General features: G+C 35.1%; 1 protein-coding gene across 1 annotated transcript in view; it reads right to left on the reverse strand.

Annotated features, from left to right (window-relative positions):
• LOC148954502 (kinesin-like protein KIF17) overlaps window positions 1-14432 on the reverse strand; it is a 186284-nt gene that overhangs the window by 112392 nt on the left and 59460 nt on the right. The window contains exons 5-6 of the mRNA XM_089086301.1: window positions 12418-12621; window positions 892-1032 (exon numbers count right to left, since the gene is read on the reverse strand). Coding sequence (XP_088942427.1) covers window positions 892-1032; window positions 12418-12621 — 345 coding nt within the window. The remainder of the gene's footprint in view (window positions 1-891; window positions 1033-12417; window positions 12622-14432) is intronic.

The following is a 14432-nucleotide window of genomic DNA, read 5'->3' on the forward strand; positions in this document are numbered from 1 at the left end:
TCTTAAAGTGGATGCTTTGCCTCTTGCCGATAGTCATTGATGTTTTTATCTAATTTAGTAGCATCCTAATCGAGATTATTTTCTTATTTTGCATGGGGATCAGTATATCGCACTAAAGCATCTGAAACCAAACTATCCAGTCACTACAAAATTCCCAAAAAATAATAAGAAAATCCTGAAAAACGGGTCTAAGGTTAGCCGAATTCATAGGAGAAATTTTGGACTTTTTGTCAGCATAAACAAGGTATACTAAGTACAAACGTTGACAAAAAAAAACAACATAAAATTACCATAGTGATATATATATATATATATATATGTATATATATATATATATATATATATATATATATATATATATATATATATATATATATATATATATATATATATATATATATATATATATATATATATATATATATATATATATATATATATATATATATATATATATATATATATATATATATATATATATATATATATATATATATATATATATACATGAATTGTTCTCCTGAAATTCCGTTTAAGAATAGCTTATCAAAAGGTTTCGGCGTTTATCTTAAAAGTCTGAAAAATTAAGGTGTCACCTTTAGGTGTTTCAGTGACAATAAAGTTGAAATGTATCTGGAATATTTTAAACAGAAAATACAGAGTCTTGTATTTTGAGCCATATTTAATGTCCACAGATTTGTCGAGTCTCTCAAATTAAAAGCCCCGGCCTCAACATGACATCGAAATCCTCTACTCTGTCATTCTTTCTCTTAAGGTGAAGAACTATAATTACTCTTCTACTTTTGTGTTCTATGACTGTAATGGTTCAAGAAATACAACTCTAAAATAAAAAGAAAGTTATCAGAAAACACAAAAAGAACAAAAAGTTACCTTTTCATTGTAAATTTCATAGAAAGACGCCTTGAGGGTAAACGTAACGTCTTCATGTCCTTGAAGGGAGTCATATAAGTATACAAAAGACCGATAGACTAAACCATGATCTTCTGAGTAAGGATCTGGCCTGTCTCCAAACTAGAATAAGGAAGTAAAGGGAAGGGTTTGATTGATTTACAATTTAAAGTGGAATACTCTTGCAAGAATTAAATTCAAAAGAATAGTTCTTATAAGTGAAATTAAAGAGCGACATTGAAACTTAAAACGAGCAGAACCTATTTGGCTTACGTTTGAAAGGCTGTCTCCTTCTCAATTCCCTGTTTTTGTTTTAAAGTTTTAATTTTGTCCCGATTCGTCAAAACGAACTGCTCATACAGAAGACCAACTGAATTAGAATACAAATTATTTTTGAAGCATCATACAACTTGAGCGTAAAGAGCGGAGATTGTAAAGAGAGGAGCCCTCCTAACATACGGAATGTTTTCTGCTCCTTTTAAGTTTTAATGTGACTCTTTATTTTCATTTGAAAAAGTAGTTCTTTTCTATTTAATTTATTTTCGTTTTTAGCACCATATATTGCTATACCCAAAGTTTGTCAAAAGCTACTGTCCCCTCTAACCCGACACTTTAAATTAAAATTTTATTTTTGCAAATCAATGTTTTAAATAACAACGCCGTCGCAATCTTTGACGCAAACAAACTGTGGCACAAAACCCAGTAGGGGAGACCGCCCCATGATCGGCACCGCCCACGTTCGGCCAAAGAAAATAATCTCAATTTAAAAACAGATGAAGACTTCTGATAGATTGAAAAAGCTCCGCTAGATGAGAGTGTATGTTTTTAAAATGGCTGCCCTTGATTAGCCGTTTTACCAAAAATATCAGATTGGATCGTGTTTTATGGCTAGTAAATCCTGAATTTTGTTCAAGTTTTGTCTGAAGCTCTACGCCTAACTACAAATACTTGATAGGACATAAACTCACGTTGTATTCTCTGATTAACTGTCTGTCTTTTGGCATCTTCAAACACGCCCCATGTTCACCGGTCTGCTGCTAACATTTTTTCATCCCGCGAGGTGGCAAATTCCCACGTTCACCCACAATGTCTGGGGTAGGTTCGGCATGCTGAACCAAGGCGTCCGAACGTGGGCCATGCTTATAAAAGCTGAGTAAACAGCATATTTTAAGGTTGCAGGTAAGCTCAGAATCCAAGATTTGATTAATTCTGGCATTATTATCCCTGTGAAAAAAAATAGATTGTGTAAGGTGAAAATGCAGTACCCAAATGAAATTAATATTGAAAATTTTAAAAAAATATAAAAACCAGTTTACTCTTGTTCTCAGAGAAGCAGAAGCAAAATATTATCAAAATAAATTTTTTAAATGTGATTCACCTCGGAAAACATGGAAAATAATAAATAAAAAAATAAATAATGTTAAAACAAGAAATATTCCATCCCACATTACACTTCGATGAAGGAGTTAAGATAACTGATGAGAGAGGGATGGCGGAAGCATTTGCTGACCATTTTAGAAAAGTTGGACATAATCTGATGGATCAAATTTCTGCTGGAACACATAATCATAGAAAATATTTTCCAAATAAAGTAGATAATACTATATTTATGTACCCTATCCGGTTTTCAGAGTACCAAAAAGCTGGTACTAGTTTGAACAATGGGTTTTCGACAGGGTGTGATGGTATATCGACTTCTCTGTTTAAAGAATTAGCTGGTGTACTTTTTCAGCCGCTTTTATGTATATTTAATTCTTGCATAAAAAATGGATTTTTCCCAATTTGTCTTAAAGTAGCTAAAATTTTACCTTTGTTTTAAAAAGGTGATAAAGATAATCTAAACAATTATAGGGTTTGACAACCGTCCACAAGCCTGGTAAAATCATTGCACGGCGAGGGCAGAAGCAAGTAGGGAAAGTCACGTCAGCGGAAAGAGGCCAGTTGACCGCGATCTGTGCTGGTGTTAATGCCATTGGGAACAGAGTCTGTCGTCTGCTTATTTTCCCCAGGAAACAGTGTCCGAAAATTTTACTCAAAGGAGCTCCACCGGGAGCCATCATGACTGATTCAGAAAATGCTTCTGGCTGGATGACCACCTCCCTTTTTCTGCATTACTTTTTTTTTATTATTATTATTAGGAAGTTTATAGTTTTTTTTTCGTTGTTTATAAGTGTTGCTCATGGTATGTAATTTGTGCTGTATCAGACAAACCTATGGCTTATTCCATTTCCAATTAATACTTACATTAATACTTCCGATTAATTTACTTACAGCATTTTATCTATCATGTCAAACTCCCAAACAGTCCCCCGTACTTCTGGTGCTAGATAACCACATCAGCCGATACACGACTGAATTGCTTTATCTGGCTAAAAAGAATGGCGTTGTACTTTTAACTGTCCCTCCCCATACTACTCACAAACTACAGCCTCTAGACAGGACAGTCATGGGGCCACTCAAGACCTACTACAACTGAGAAGCTGCAAGTTTAATGACTCCCCATAAATGTAAAGCTATATCAATGTATAACATTGCCGAACTTCTGAGGAAAGCATATCCGAAGGTTTTCACTCCTGAGAATATCCTAAGTGGATTCAGAGCAAGTGGGATCTACCCCACAAACAGAGATGTCTTCAAGGATATTGAGTTCCTCTCTTCCTATGTCTCAGATAAACCACCAACAACATCTAGTGAAGCACCGATCAGTGAAGTTTCTATACCCAGGGCATGTCCTGTGGGACATTTAGACTCCTGTTTTAACATAAACACCGATACTGAAGCAGCACAGGTTCCTGCTCCGAATGAGGATCAAAGGTCCGCAGATGATTCGTTCAAAGAGATCGGCGATACGAACCCCTTCCCGAAAGACTCACCGCGAAAATTTAACAGGAAAAAAAAATATGAAGAAGTCAGGAGTGCTCACCGACACCCCTGTGAAAGAACGCATTACCATACTAACGAGATGAATGCTGCAACTGCCAAGAAAGCCTTAGTCCTGGAAATGAAGAAAGTCAGAAAAGCGAAAAGGTTAAAAAACGAAAACTTGTTTCTCTCAAAAAGAGTCGCAATGAGAGTGACGATTCTGACGTAGGTGAACCTGTATACAACGACTCTTCAGACTCCAGTATGGACATTGAAGACAAGCCTCCTGTCAGCAGCTTCCAATTTGACACTGAGAACGTCAAGGTTGGCGATAACATTCTGGGTGGGCTGAAGGGCAAGAAAGGGAATCCCGTTCAATATATTGCCATTATCAAAGACGTAGCAACTGAATAACTTGAGGTCCAGTTTCTGAAGAAGACTGGAGTAAGAGACTGTCTGCTAACTGACAAGACAGCTAGTGTCCTAAAGACGGAAGTTGAAATGAAACTGGCACCGCCGACAGTTGCAGGTGGAACGTCAAGATTAGTGGAGCGGCTCACTTTTGGTGTTGATCTATCAATTTACAATTTGAAATGAATATTCTGTCAGTTTTTTTTTAAATTACTGAAGCTGATTTTGTAGCTTTTTATACTCATCATAGTCTTTTATACTTTTGTAGCCGTAAAACAAGTTTTTACGTTTTCCTGGGCGCTTTTCTGTTTGTCTTGTCAGGTGGCCGAACGTAGGCCAGAGACGGCCGAACCAGTACCGGGATGGCCCAGGTTCGGCACTTTCAGCCACTTGGAAAGAGCAGCTTCCAGCTAGAACAGTGGGGGAGTATTCCTAATTGTTTTTTTTTTCTGGGATGATACCCACTGAGTTGCCTTTGCTTTGGCATACTCAGCAACTTCCTATCGATTGACATAATGCATGGAGAATTGAAAAAGTCAAAACCTGCCTATCGTGGGCCGGTCTCCCCTACGATAATCTTTCATAATCTCGTGAACGGGATTTTATAACATCTTTATATAGACAAATGTACTTTTTAGACTCTGAAAAACCTGTTGCATAGCACCTTGCGCATCATTTCAGTTATGGGATGTCTTTGAAGAAACATTCATTCAGCTCTCAGGCAGTTAGCACTAATAGAGGATTATGTGTTAGATTATTTCATGACTGCGTTGTGTGAAATAGGTATGAAATTATCGCTTCCGATCAATTGTTGCATTATCTTTTACTGAACTTTATTAGCCGATACATGTATGCTGGCGTAAAAACTGATAAATTTTTCAAGAGTAGGGTGGAGTTTTTTCCTAAACAAACGGTTCTTGAGGGGGAAAAGTTAATATATGAAGTAAGTGGCAGTAATGATAGATGCGAAAAGTACTTTAATGATGAGGATAACATCACAGATGTGGCAAAAATATTTCATAAATGCCCAAAAGAGAAAAAGACACTTAATGATTTTTGTGTAGTGATCACGTTCCTATTAACGTGAGCATTCCAGTATCTAGTTCTCCAAGGGCCCTTCTACATTTTATTTGGTCTGTCAGGGAATCTTGAGATCTTACCGACATAGTACCTTTCCGGAAAATTTGTGATGATATTTTGACTAAAACAAAAATTCCTTACCACCTCCTTCAATCTTCTTCTGCGGTTATTGACGAGCCTGAGCTTGTTTAATGCTTAACCTACATTGTGAACAAATTATTCCTGCTATTAGATGTGCTGGTCATGCAATTGTACCTGTTCGCAAGTCTCAAGTGAAAAATATGGTTGGTCTCAAAATCCAATTTTAGTTAGTGCATTAAAAGATGCTGAAAGGTCAGGCAGGCCTTTGGCTATTGGCGCATATGACATTAGTAATGCTTTCAGATCTCAAATTCATTCTCAGGCTATGCTTGAGTTATTGAAAATGAGGTATTAATTGATGTAGTTGAACCTCTTTATTGTATTTATAGACACCTCCAAGTGCGTTTAAAGATTGGATCTTTGCTTCTTCCTTCAGAACTCTGTGTGAATATTGGAATTAAACAAAGGGCCATTACCTCTCCCACTATTTGTAATAACGCAACCCTAAGAGCCCTAGTGGATTTATCGCCTTGTTGTATATTCAACGGTGTAAGTGTGTCTGTTTTATCTCTTGCGGGTGACGTTCTTACCCTAAGTAGGAATGTGTTTAATTTGGAAAAAAGTTTTAGCGGGATTGCTAAGAATTGTAATGAGATCTGTCTTTCTTTTAATGCGGCTAAGTCTCAAGTGTTATTATTTAATTTTAACTGTTCTGAAACCCCTGATAGAGTAAATCTGGGTAATCTGGATGTTGTACCACTGCAGGAGCTTGTGTACCTTGGTTTACCTATTGGTACATCCTTAAAGTCAACTCGGAAATTACTTATTGCCCGAACCAAACGTAAGATCCGTAATGCGTATGCTGGTGAAATTGGATCACAGCTCAATCTTGGTAAATGCCACCTTGCGAAAGTATATAATTCTGTTTCTCTCCCTCATGTTCTATACCTGGCTCCTTTCTGGGACATTTTTAACCAATCAGATAAAATAGGAACTAGGAGGGCTCATTTTAAATATTTAGAGTTCTTTATTCGGGTTCCTCCTAGGACCAGGAATGGTAGACTGCAGGATAGATACAGCTTGCCGGATCCTCTTGATGCTGCAAATAAGCTTTTTCCCAACCTTTCAGACTATCTGTCGAACCAACCTTGGACGGACTTTTTGTTTTATTGCTAGTTTCCTTATTTTTTTTTTATTTTTTTGTGCTGGGTTATTATCATTTTTATATTGTATTTACTTATGATAGATTTAAAGAGGTTTACCACCCTTGGAGTGGCTTACTTTTCTGAATTGTTTGGTTTATTTAAACTGAAATATTTAAACTGGTTCAGTTTTAATTTGCACCTATTTGCTCCTGTTTTTTGTATGTGTCTTTTTTTGTTTCATTTTCTTTCTTTTTGTTATACTCCATCATCATGCATTGTATTTTTGATGGGTTTTAAAATAAATTAATTAATTAATTGCAAGACTAAAGTAACTATGCCAAAGTTTATATGAAAATGAGAGAAGTGGAGGAAGATGTAACTCGACATGCTGCTTCACCGGGAACAACAACATCAGTTAGAAAATGAGCGACCATGAGAATCAATATATTCAAGCCTGCCGCATAGCCGTGCTGAGTACCGGTGGAATAGCGTTCATTCTCCCAGTGCTATGGCTTTTAACAAGCAACTGTGCATGTATTTATATATTTTTTTATGTATAATTTTTCTTTAAGCAGATTCGTGATTTTTTTTTTAATTTGACACCCTGAGCTTTTCTGACCTGTAAGAAACGATCTAAATAGGTCACGGGTCTGAAAAAATTCGTTTAGAGCCTTAATTAAAAAAAAAAATCACATGAGTGGCGTTACATTTATACACACTTAAAAAGCATTAAATTACACCATTTGTTCCCAAGCATGGTCGTTTCATTTTTATTATCTGACGGAAAAAAACTACACAAGATGACAAAGTGCTCTGAACAGCTGAAGAAAAAGGCATGGAATAAGAAACAGCAAAAATCACATTGAATTGCAAACAGAATGGTGTACAATGAAATTTGGAGTTAGAAGACAAGGCAAAATAAATAGAATAAAGGAACAGGTTAGTTTCGTGTGTATAAGTATATGATTGATAAACAGGAAGGAGGAATTTAGTATTATTCTTATAACTTGTTATTGATATTTATTAATATTTTGTTAGAATAAAAGCAACAGTGAGAATCACGATGAGTCCCAGAAGAAAACGAATCTTACAAATGGATGATTCTTTGATGGGGAATTGAATTCACGATTAAATTTCTTAACTCAATTAAAATTACTTATTTGAAACCTCATGCATTAAAACTAAAGAATAACGAGCATATATACTACCTTTAAACGAGCAGCTATGTATATATGTATATATGTATGAAGTGTTTTCTTGAAAATGATTTTGAATGAGTCTGAAAAACTAAAGCAATATACATAGAAATATGTCCGTTGTAATGATAAACGGGATTCGTGGCTAGAAGACAAGTGACAAAAAGCATTACTACGAATCTCAAATGCAATTACAGAACAACAAAATTTGCGGTTAGGGAAAAAGCAACAAGAATGATCACATAGAGTCGTATATGAAATGCGTGGTTAAAAGAGAAGCAGTAGTGAGACCTACAATGAGTCCAAGAAGAAACCGAATCCAATAAGATAGAGGATTCTTTGATGCTTTGACAGAAAGCAGGAATTGAAGCCTGCAACGCGCTGAGTGCCGGGGCTTCGGCTATTCTTTATAAGCGAGCAATTATTGTGTATGTATGTATTCATTTATTTTTTCACGAAAATGGCTCGAAATTTTTCTAGGAAAATCGGCATCCTAAGATATTCTGGTCTAAACGATCTAGATAGATCAGAAGTTTGAGAAATTCCTTTAAAAGCCATAATTTTGGGAAAAAAATATTTATGTGAGTGTTATTTTTATACACATTAGTATTGCAAAGACGTTGTCACATTTGTCACACATGTGTGGAAAATTGAGAATTCTCATGCATGGAGAAGTTTACTTGAAATTGGTTAAAGATCAAAAACTGGTAAGAGTAAAATATTTGTACATATTTTGACAAGGGATTGAGACAAATTCAAAAACCTTAAAAAAAGGAAACCAAAAGTTTGAAGCTTAGTAGAAATCGTTGTTAGAAATAAGACTTGCTTCAATAATCAAATATCTTTGACAAGACAACAGTATGAAAAGACAATAAATGGCGTAAAGAGCAAAAAACTGGTAGCTGCAAAATATTTGTATATATTTTAACAAAAGATTACAACAGTTCAAAAACCTTAAAAAAGAAAACCAAATGTTAAAGCTTAGTAGAAATTGTTGTTAGAAATTGGACTTGCTTGAATAATAAAATATCCTTGAAAAGGCTGCAGTATGAAAATACATTAAATTTCTCAAAGAGCAAAAAATTGGTAATTATAAAAATATTTAGGCTATATATATTTTAACCAAGGATTACAATAATTCAAAAACCTTAAAAAAGAAAATCAAAAGTTTGAAGCTTTGTAGATAATCAGTGTTAGAGATCGGACTTGCTTCAATAGTCAAATATCTTTGAAAATACGACAGTATGAAAAGAGACATCGGTATGAAAAACTTATCTACAGGTAGGCCCAAAAAACTAAAATTTACAAGTGCTATAAATGATAATTCGTTGGAAGAAGAAGAGGTTTTTGTCCCACCACATAAACTATCACCAAATCTACAAGCTGGACCGTCATGTAAAGCTAGACCAATTATGGCAGTTAAAGCAAAGGGCATTGGCAAATTGTCTAAAGTAATGAAAATCTAAAATGAAGAAGTAAGAAAAGGGGGTTAGAAGATAAGCGACGGCAGAGTCAAAACATGCCAAAACTGAAAATGATAGTTATGATAATTGGGTTTCGGATTTTGACATGGATAAGGTCATCGATGCTTATCATGCCTTTATTAAAAAATGAAATTCCGGCGATATGTAATTCATAATGACAAAAGACAAGCCAGAGCAAAAGTCGACGTTCAACATTTTGCAAAAGCAAGTGATGAAATAGCTATAAATAAAGATATTAGAGTTTATAAGAACGTTAACCTAGAACCTGATATTGTATCAGCTTCTGTTAAAAAAAAAATAATAAAGGTTATGTGTTACGTTTTTTATAATGACAAAAGACAAGCTAAGGCTGGAAAAGACGTATTTGTTATCTATAATGCCTTAAGTTTTGTATAATGCATTTTTCGGAAGGGAGAGGGGTTCGGGGGGCGGAGGGGAGGGGGGGGTTGGGGTACAAGAAAAACTTAAACAAAAACACACTAAAAATGTGAAATTGATATTTAATCCCTCTTGATTTCTTTTAATATTTCCGGTCTACGCTGTTATTATGAAAGTAAAGAGTAGCATTAAACCCCAAAAGGAGAGGAATTTATTCCTTGTAGGAGGGGGACTTACACTTCCTCATCTCCACCTCAGTCTCATGGTCGCAGAAACTTTAGAGGGTGCTCATTACGTTGGGAATTGAGAATTAGACCTTTTTTTTATAAATCGAAAGTAATTGGGGACCAACCAGCCACGGGCGGGAGAGGGTATTTTCCGAAGGGGTATTTTCCGCCGGAGGATTTTCGTTTTTTTTTTGGGGGGGGGGGGGTCCAGGTGGACTATTCTCTGCGCGGGACAATTTTCGACGGTGGCATTTTCTGGGCGCTATTTTCCGGGGTGGGGGGGGGGTAAACGCAGTCTCCTGGTAAAAACACCATTTAAGGCATAGTAAAAAAATACAATACTTAATTTAAAGGTTGTTTCGTATTAATTCATGTTCGACAAGACTGAAAATAACGCGAGAATGAGAAATTCCATAGCTTAATACTCCATTTCCACCCAAACAAGGTAAGAGGGGGGTGAAAAAATCGGAATCTTAATTTGTGCAGTATTTGGTGAATTGATAGGTCGTTCCCAATTCTCGAAAATTGCATCACTTAGTATCGTAATTCCATCCCAGGTGAGGTTAGGATACCATTTGTGGTATTATAATAATATAATACACAACCAAAAAAAAAAAAAAGGAAAAACGGGGTAATAAATGATTAAATTTTTCAATTCCGATGTCAATTTTGGTCTCGTCGGACTTGGATTAATAGGAAGCGACCTTTCAATCCAGAAAACATTATACGAATTCAAATTCTAGATTTTCCCCCTTTTCCCTATCTTTTCCTTAAAAAAGGGGGTATTTCCGCGCTGCTAGTTTTGGATATGCTATTAAGCAAACCTTTTGAATATATTAGTGCCAAAAACATTTCTGTTGCTCAAATGCCATATCAGTGACGTATCACTGCTTTCCATGCACAAAAGCGATTTTCCTTGTTGTTCAAGGAAAATCACTTGTTCAAGGAAATTTTGTTTTGGCTGTTCGAATTCATTCATCATCTTTTATGTTCTTGCAAGACCTCGGAGATGCCAAAAAGATTCTCTCCAAGCTTTTGCTTTAATCATGTCGTTATACTACTTCAGTGACAACCATGCATGTACCATTCCACATACCTTCTGAAATGTTATAATTACCCAGATTGAAGACATTTCAGTCAATACTAAGAATTTTTGATATAACAATCCTTTTAGATGGCCCTGTTTATCTGCAACAAAAATAATCCAGGGTTCTATTTTTCTCCATTTCTCCGTGGCTTCATAATAATCACAAATTGTATAGTTCATCTGGATTAGCACTGGTAGTACGTTGGATTACAGACTTTCTTTCAAATACAAAATATTTGGGTTGAGACTTGTCTTTAGTAATGTACACCAGTAACTACGGTTATAATTTGGAAACAGGAATCACTTGAACTCACTAAGAGACGGCTTTATGTGCCTTCCCCAGGTGGTGGATAGGAGAACGTCCTCCAGATATAGGAGATACCTTCGAATATCCAATAAGAAGCACAAGGGCTAGTGGTCAGGTTTGGTTTAAGGTTAGGTTAGTAGTGGGTCAGTTAAGTTAGTACGTTTGACCTTTTTGCATCTAACCGCAAATTTTTTCTCAATCATTTTAATTTGTGGTTCGTTGTGATACCTGCCGCATATCTTCTAATCGCCAATCCCGTTGCGCATCATTTTCTTTCATAATTGCTTAAAGGTTATACGAATAGGCAGACAGGGGAGAACCTGCCCCTATCCTAACTTTCATTGTTTCAAATATTTTCTTTTAAATTTCTTAAAATTAACATTTACACCAACTATTTTTATTCTTCGTTAAATTGTTCCCAAAATAGTTTTGTTTTTACAAAAGAAAAGTAAAGTTCAATACTCCCCAAAAAGATCCTTCATGAGTTTTATATGTCTTTATATAAGCATTTTTTTGTGTTTTATCCAACAAGTTTTACATTCATTTTTTTTGTTCAGTCTACACTTACTGACTCTGTTTTAAGATTTTTGACATTAATGGCTTTCGAAGGTGCCCATTTGATCTACACTCCTCGGGGTAAAATAGATGGGAAGGCTTTGAATTTGTAAGAATTATTTGTAGAGCCAGAAAACTCAGGAGCAGGGTTATATACATATTTTAAGAAGTCAGGACTATTTTATCTCTTAGTATGGGACGTGATCGTCTCTTACTAGGTTGCCGCTACCGCTGCAACCATGATAGGAACAGCAAACGTAAGAATAATAAGAAGTAAATAAGAGGTAAATAACAGTAAAAATAAGAAGTGGAATAGTAAGAGACGAACCTCAGAGAATCAGGCAGCTAAGTAAGCTAAATTTGGTACCATAAACCAGAAAAGCGACTTCTAAAAATATGCTTTAATTGTAATAACTTATAGTTACTATATGCCGTGGCGATGATACTGGTAAAACTTCCACAATCCCCATTTACAATATAATAAACAAATCTGTATCCTTAAAATAAACTTCACAGATCCCTTGTGTAAAACACTAATCGTAAAAGCCATACGATTATAGAAAATATAATCGTACGGTTCTATGCAAATTATATTCTGCGATCTGTAATCTTTCGGTTCTAATATCCAGTAATTCCTAAAAAGTTTTTACATCCTAATGGTGTTTAAGAAAAAAAAAATTGGAAAATTAACTTACCAAATGAGGAGGTCCTGTGAGAGTGTGTGTCTTTCCAGACCCTGTTTGGCCATAGCAGAATATGGTAGAAGAAAACCCATCAACAGCCTTGTCAATCAAATCCTTAACGCCAGATTGTTCAAAGACGTCTGCTTGGGATACTTCAGGCGTCAGAATGGAGCTGAATGTGAAGCTTTTTGTAATGTTTTCTTTGGTACCTTTTACCTAAGGGCATGATTCGCGTATTTTATTTATACAATAATATAAAGTATAAAATATACATATTTTTCATTTATTATTGATAGCAATACTGAGAATCAAGCAGGGCATTACTATGCAGTTTTCTAAGGACGATCACCACATTTGATAAAACTAAAGCTAAAGAAGAAAGAGAGAAATAAATGAGAAAAGGGATAAAGAAAGAGATAAGGAAAAGAGAGACAGATAAAAGCTAGGGAGAGTAAGACGAATAAGATAGAGAAAGAAACATAGGTAAAGAGGGGGCTATATAATGAGCTTCAGGGTGCCCACATACCAAAAGAAAAAAAAAATCATAACTTCCATGAGGCAGGAAAAAACTACCGGGAGAAGAAACCTGCTCTGAATCCCTATCTAAATATTATCCTTTCCTGAAATATGCTTTTTAGCTTTAATGGGAAGTATATTAGCTTCGTATGATACGAAAAACAAAGTATTTTTCAGTCAACCTCCAAACAACTCAAAGCTGTTTACTCTGTCAAAATTAAAATGAAAGTATACCTTACATCAGCGTTTCCAGTTTTCGTTTTATTCCGACCTGGTTTAACGTTTTGACATTTGACATTTTGCAACACCCAGATTATGAAAAACAACCAAATGTTCACAGAGAATATTTTTATTAGCAGATATCCAGCAATTTATTGCTTAATTGGTTCAAATAGCTTTCGTAATGATTACTGTCACTACTTCTAACTGCCAACTGAAGTATCAAGCCACCTAAGGCCAACAAAGCTGCAAACCCACCGCCTCCACTCTGTTCAACGCAAAATTTCACTTAATCACACTCTCTAAGGAAGTTTGAATTTCTTTTAAAGCCGTCTTTATGACCCCTTCCTACCCAATTCCAAGAAGACCTACATTTACTTCTGCCCCATATGGGTGGCCAAAAATAACAATCTTTGGAAATCTGTCATCCTTCATCCATATAATCTAGCCTACCTGTCTCAACCTTATTTTCATTATAGCCCAAGAAAGAGAGATCACACCACATTTTGTGGACAATTTACTGTTCGATCTAATAATAAACAAGCTTTTTCCAGTCGAAAATATATCACACACCCAAACTACCTTAATCAAAATTGTGATCTCTATCTTTAAGCGGAACAATTACATTTTTTTGGTTTCAAATGATTATCATTCATTACAAAAAAAAGCAAAACTTTGTCTCTTAGCTCAGCACCCAACTTTTCTTACACGACTCTCCCCAACAGTGTCCTATTTACGAGACGAGCTTATATGTGACTTACAAAATTGGCACAATATTCCAACTTTGAAAGAAAACAATTTAAAAATTGCCTCAATAAATAATGTTTTGTATTTTAAATTTTTAACAACCGAGTAAAATTTTTCTTCCAGTATTTCTACCCAGTATTTTCAATTAATATTGTAAAACTGAAATTTTTTTGTTGGAATCCCTTTCTTTAGAATACTTTCTGAGAATGAGTTTATCCTTCACTTTTTCAATAAGAACTCATTTTCTCTAATCAACTTTTCTGATACTAGAATACCCTTTCTTTAGATACCCTTTCTGATACCCTTTCTTTAGAATACTTTCTGAGAATGAGTTTATCCTTCACTTTTTCAATAAGAACTCATTTTCTCTAATCAACTAAGACGATTAGAACTGAAATTATTCATGCAGTTTTCAAAACAAAGGGCCACTGGAGCATTGATCTCCTTTTTTAAATAGCTATTAATTTGGTTTTATTGTGGTGTTGTGAAGCAGTAAAGAGAAGAAACGTTTTTTACTTAAAATTGGTTAAAAAACTTTTCCCACA

The sequence above is a fragment of the Artemia sp. Qi Xiang Cuo genome, chromosome 3 (genome assembly GCF_049724085.1).
Source record: "Artemia sp. Qi Xiang Cuo chromosome 3, ASM4972408v1, whole genome shotgun sequence".
Lineage (NCBI taxonomy): Eukaryota > Metazoa > Arthropoda > Branchiopoda > Anostraca > Artemiidae > Artemia > Artemia sp. Qi Xiang Cuo.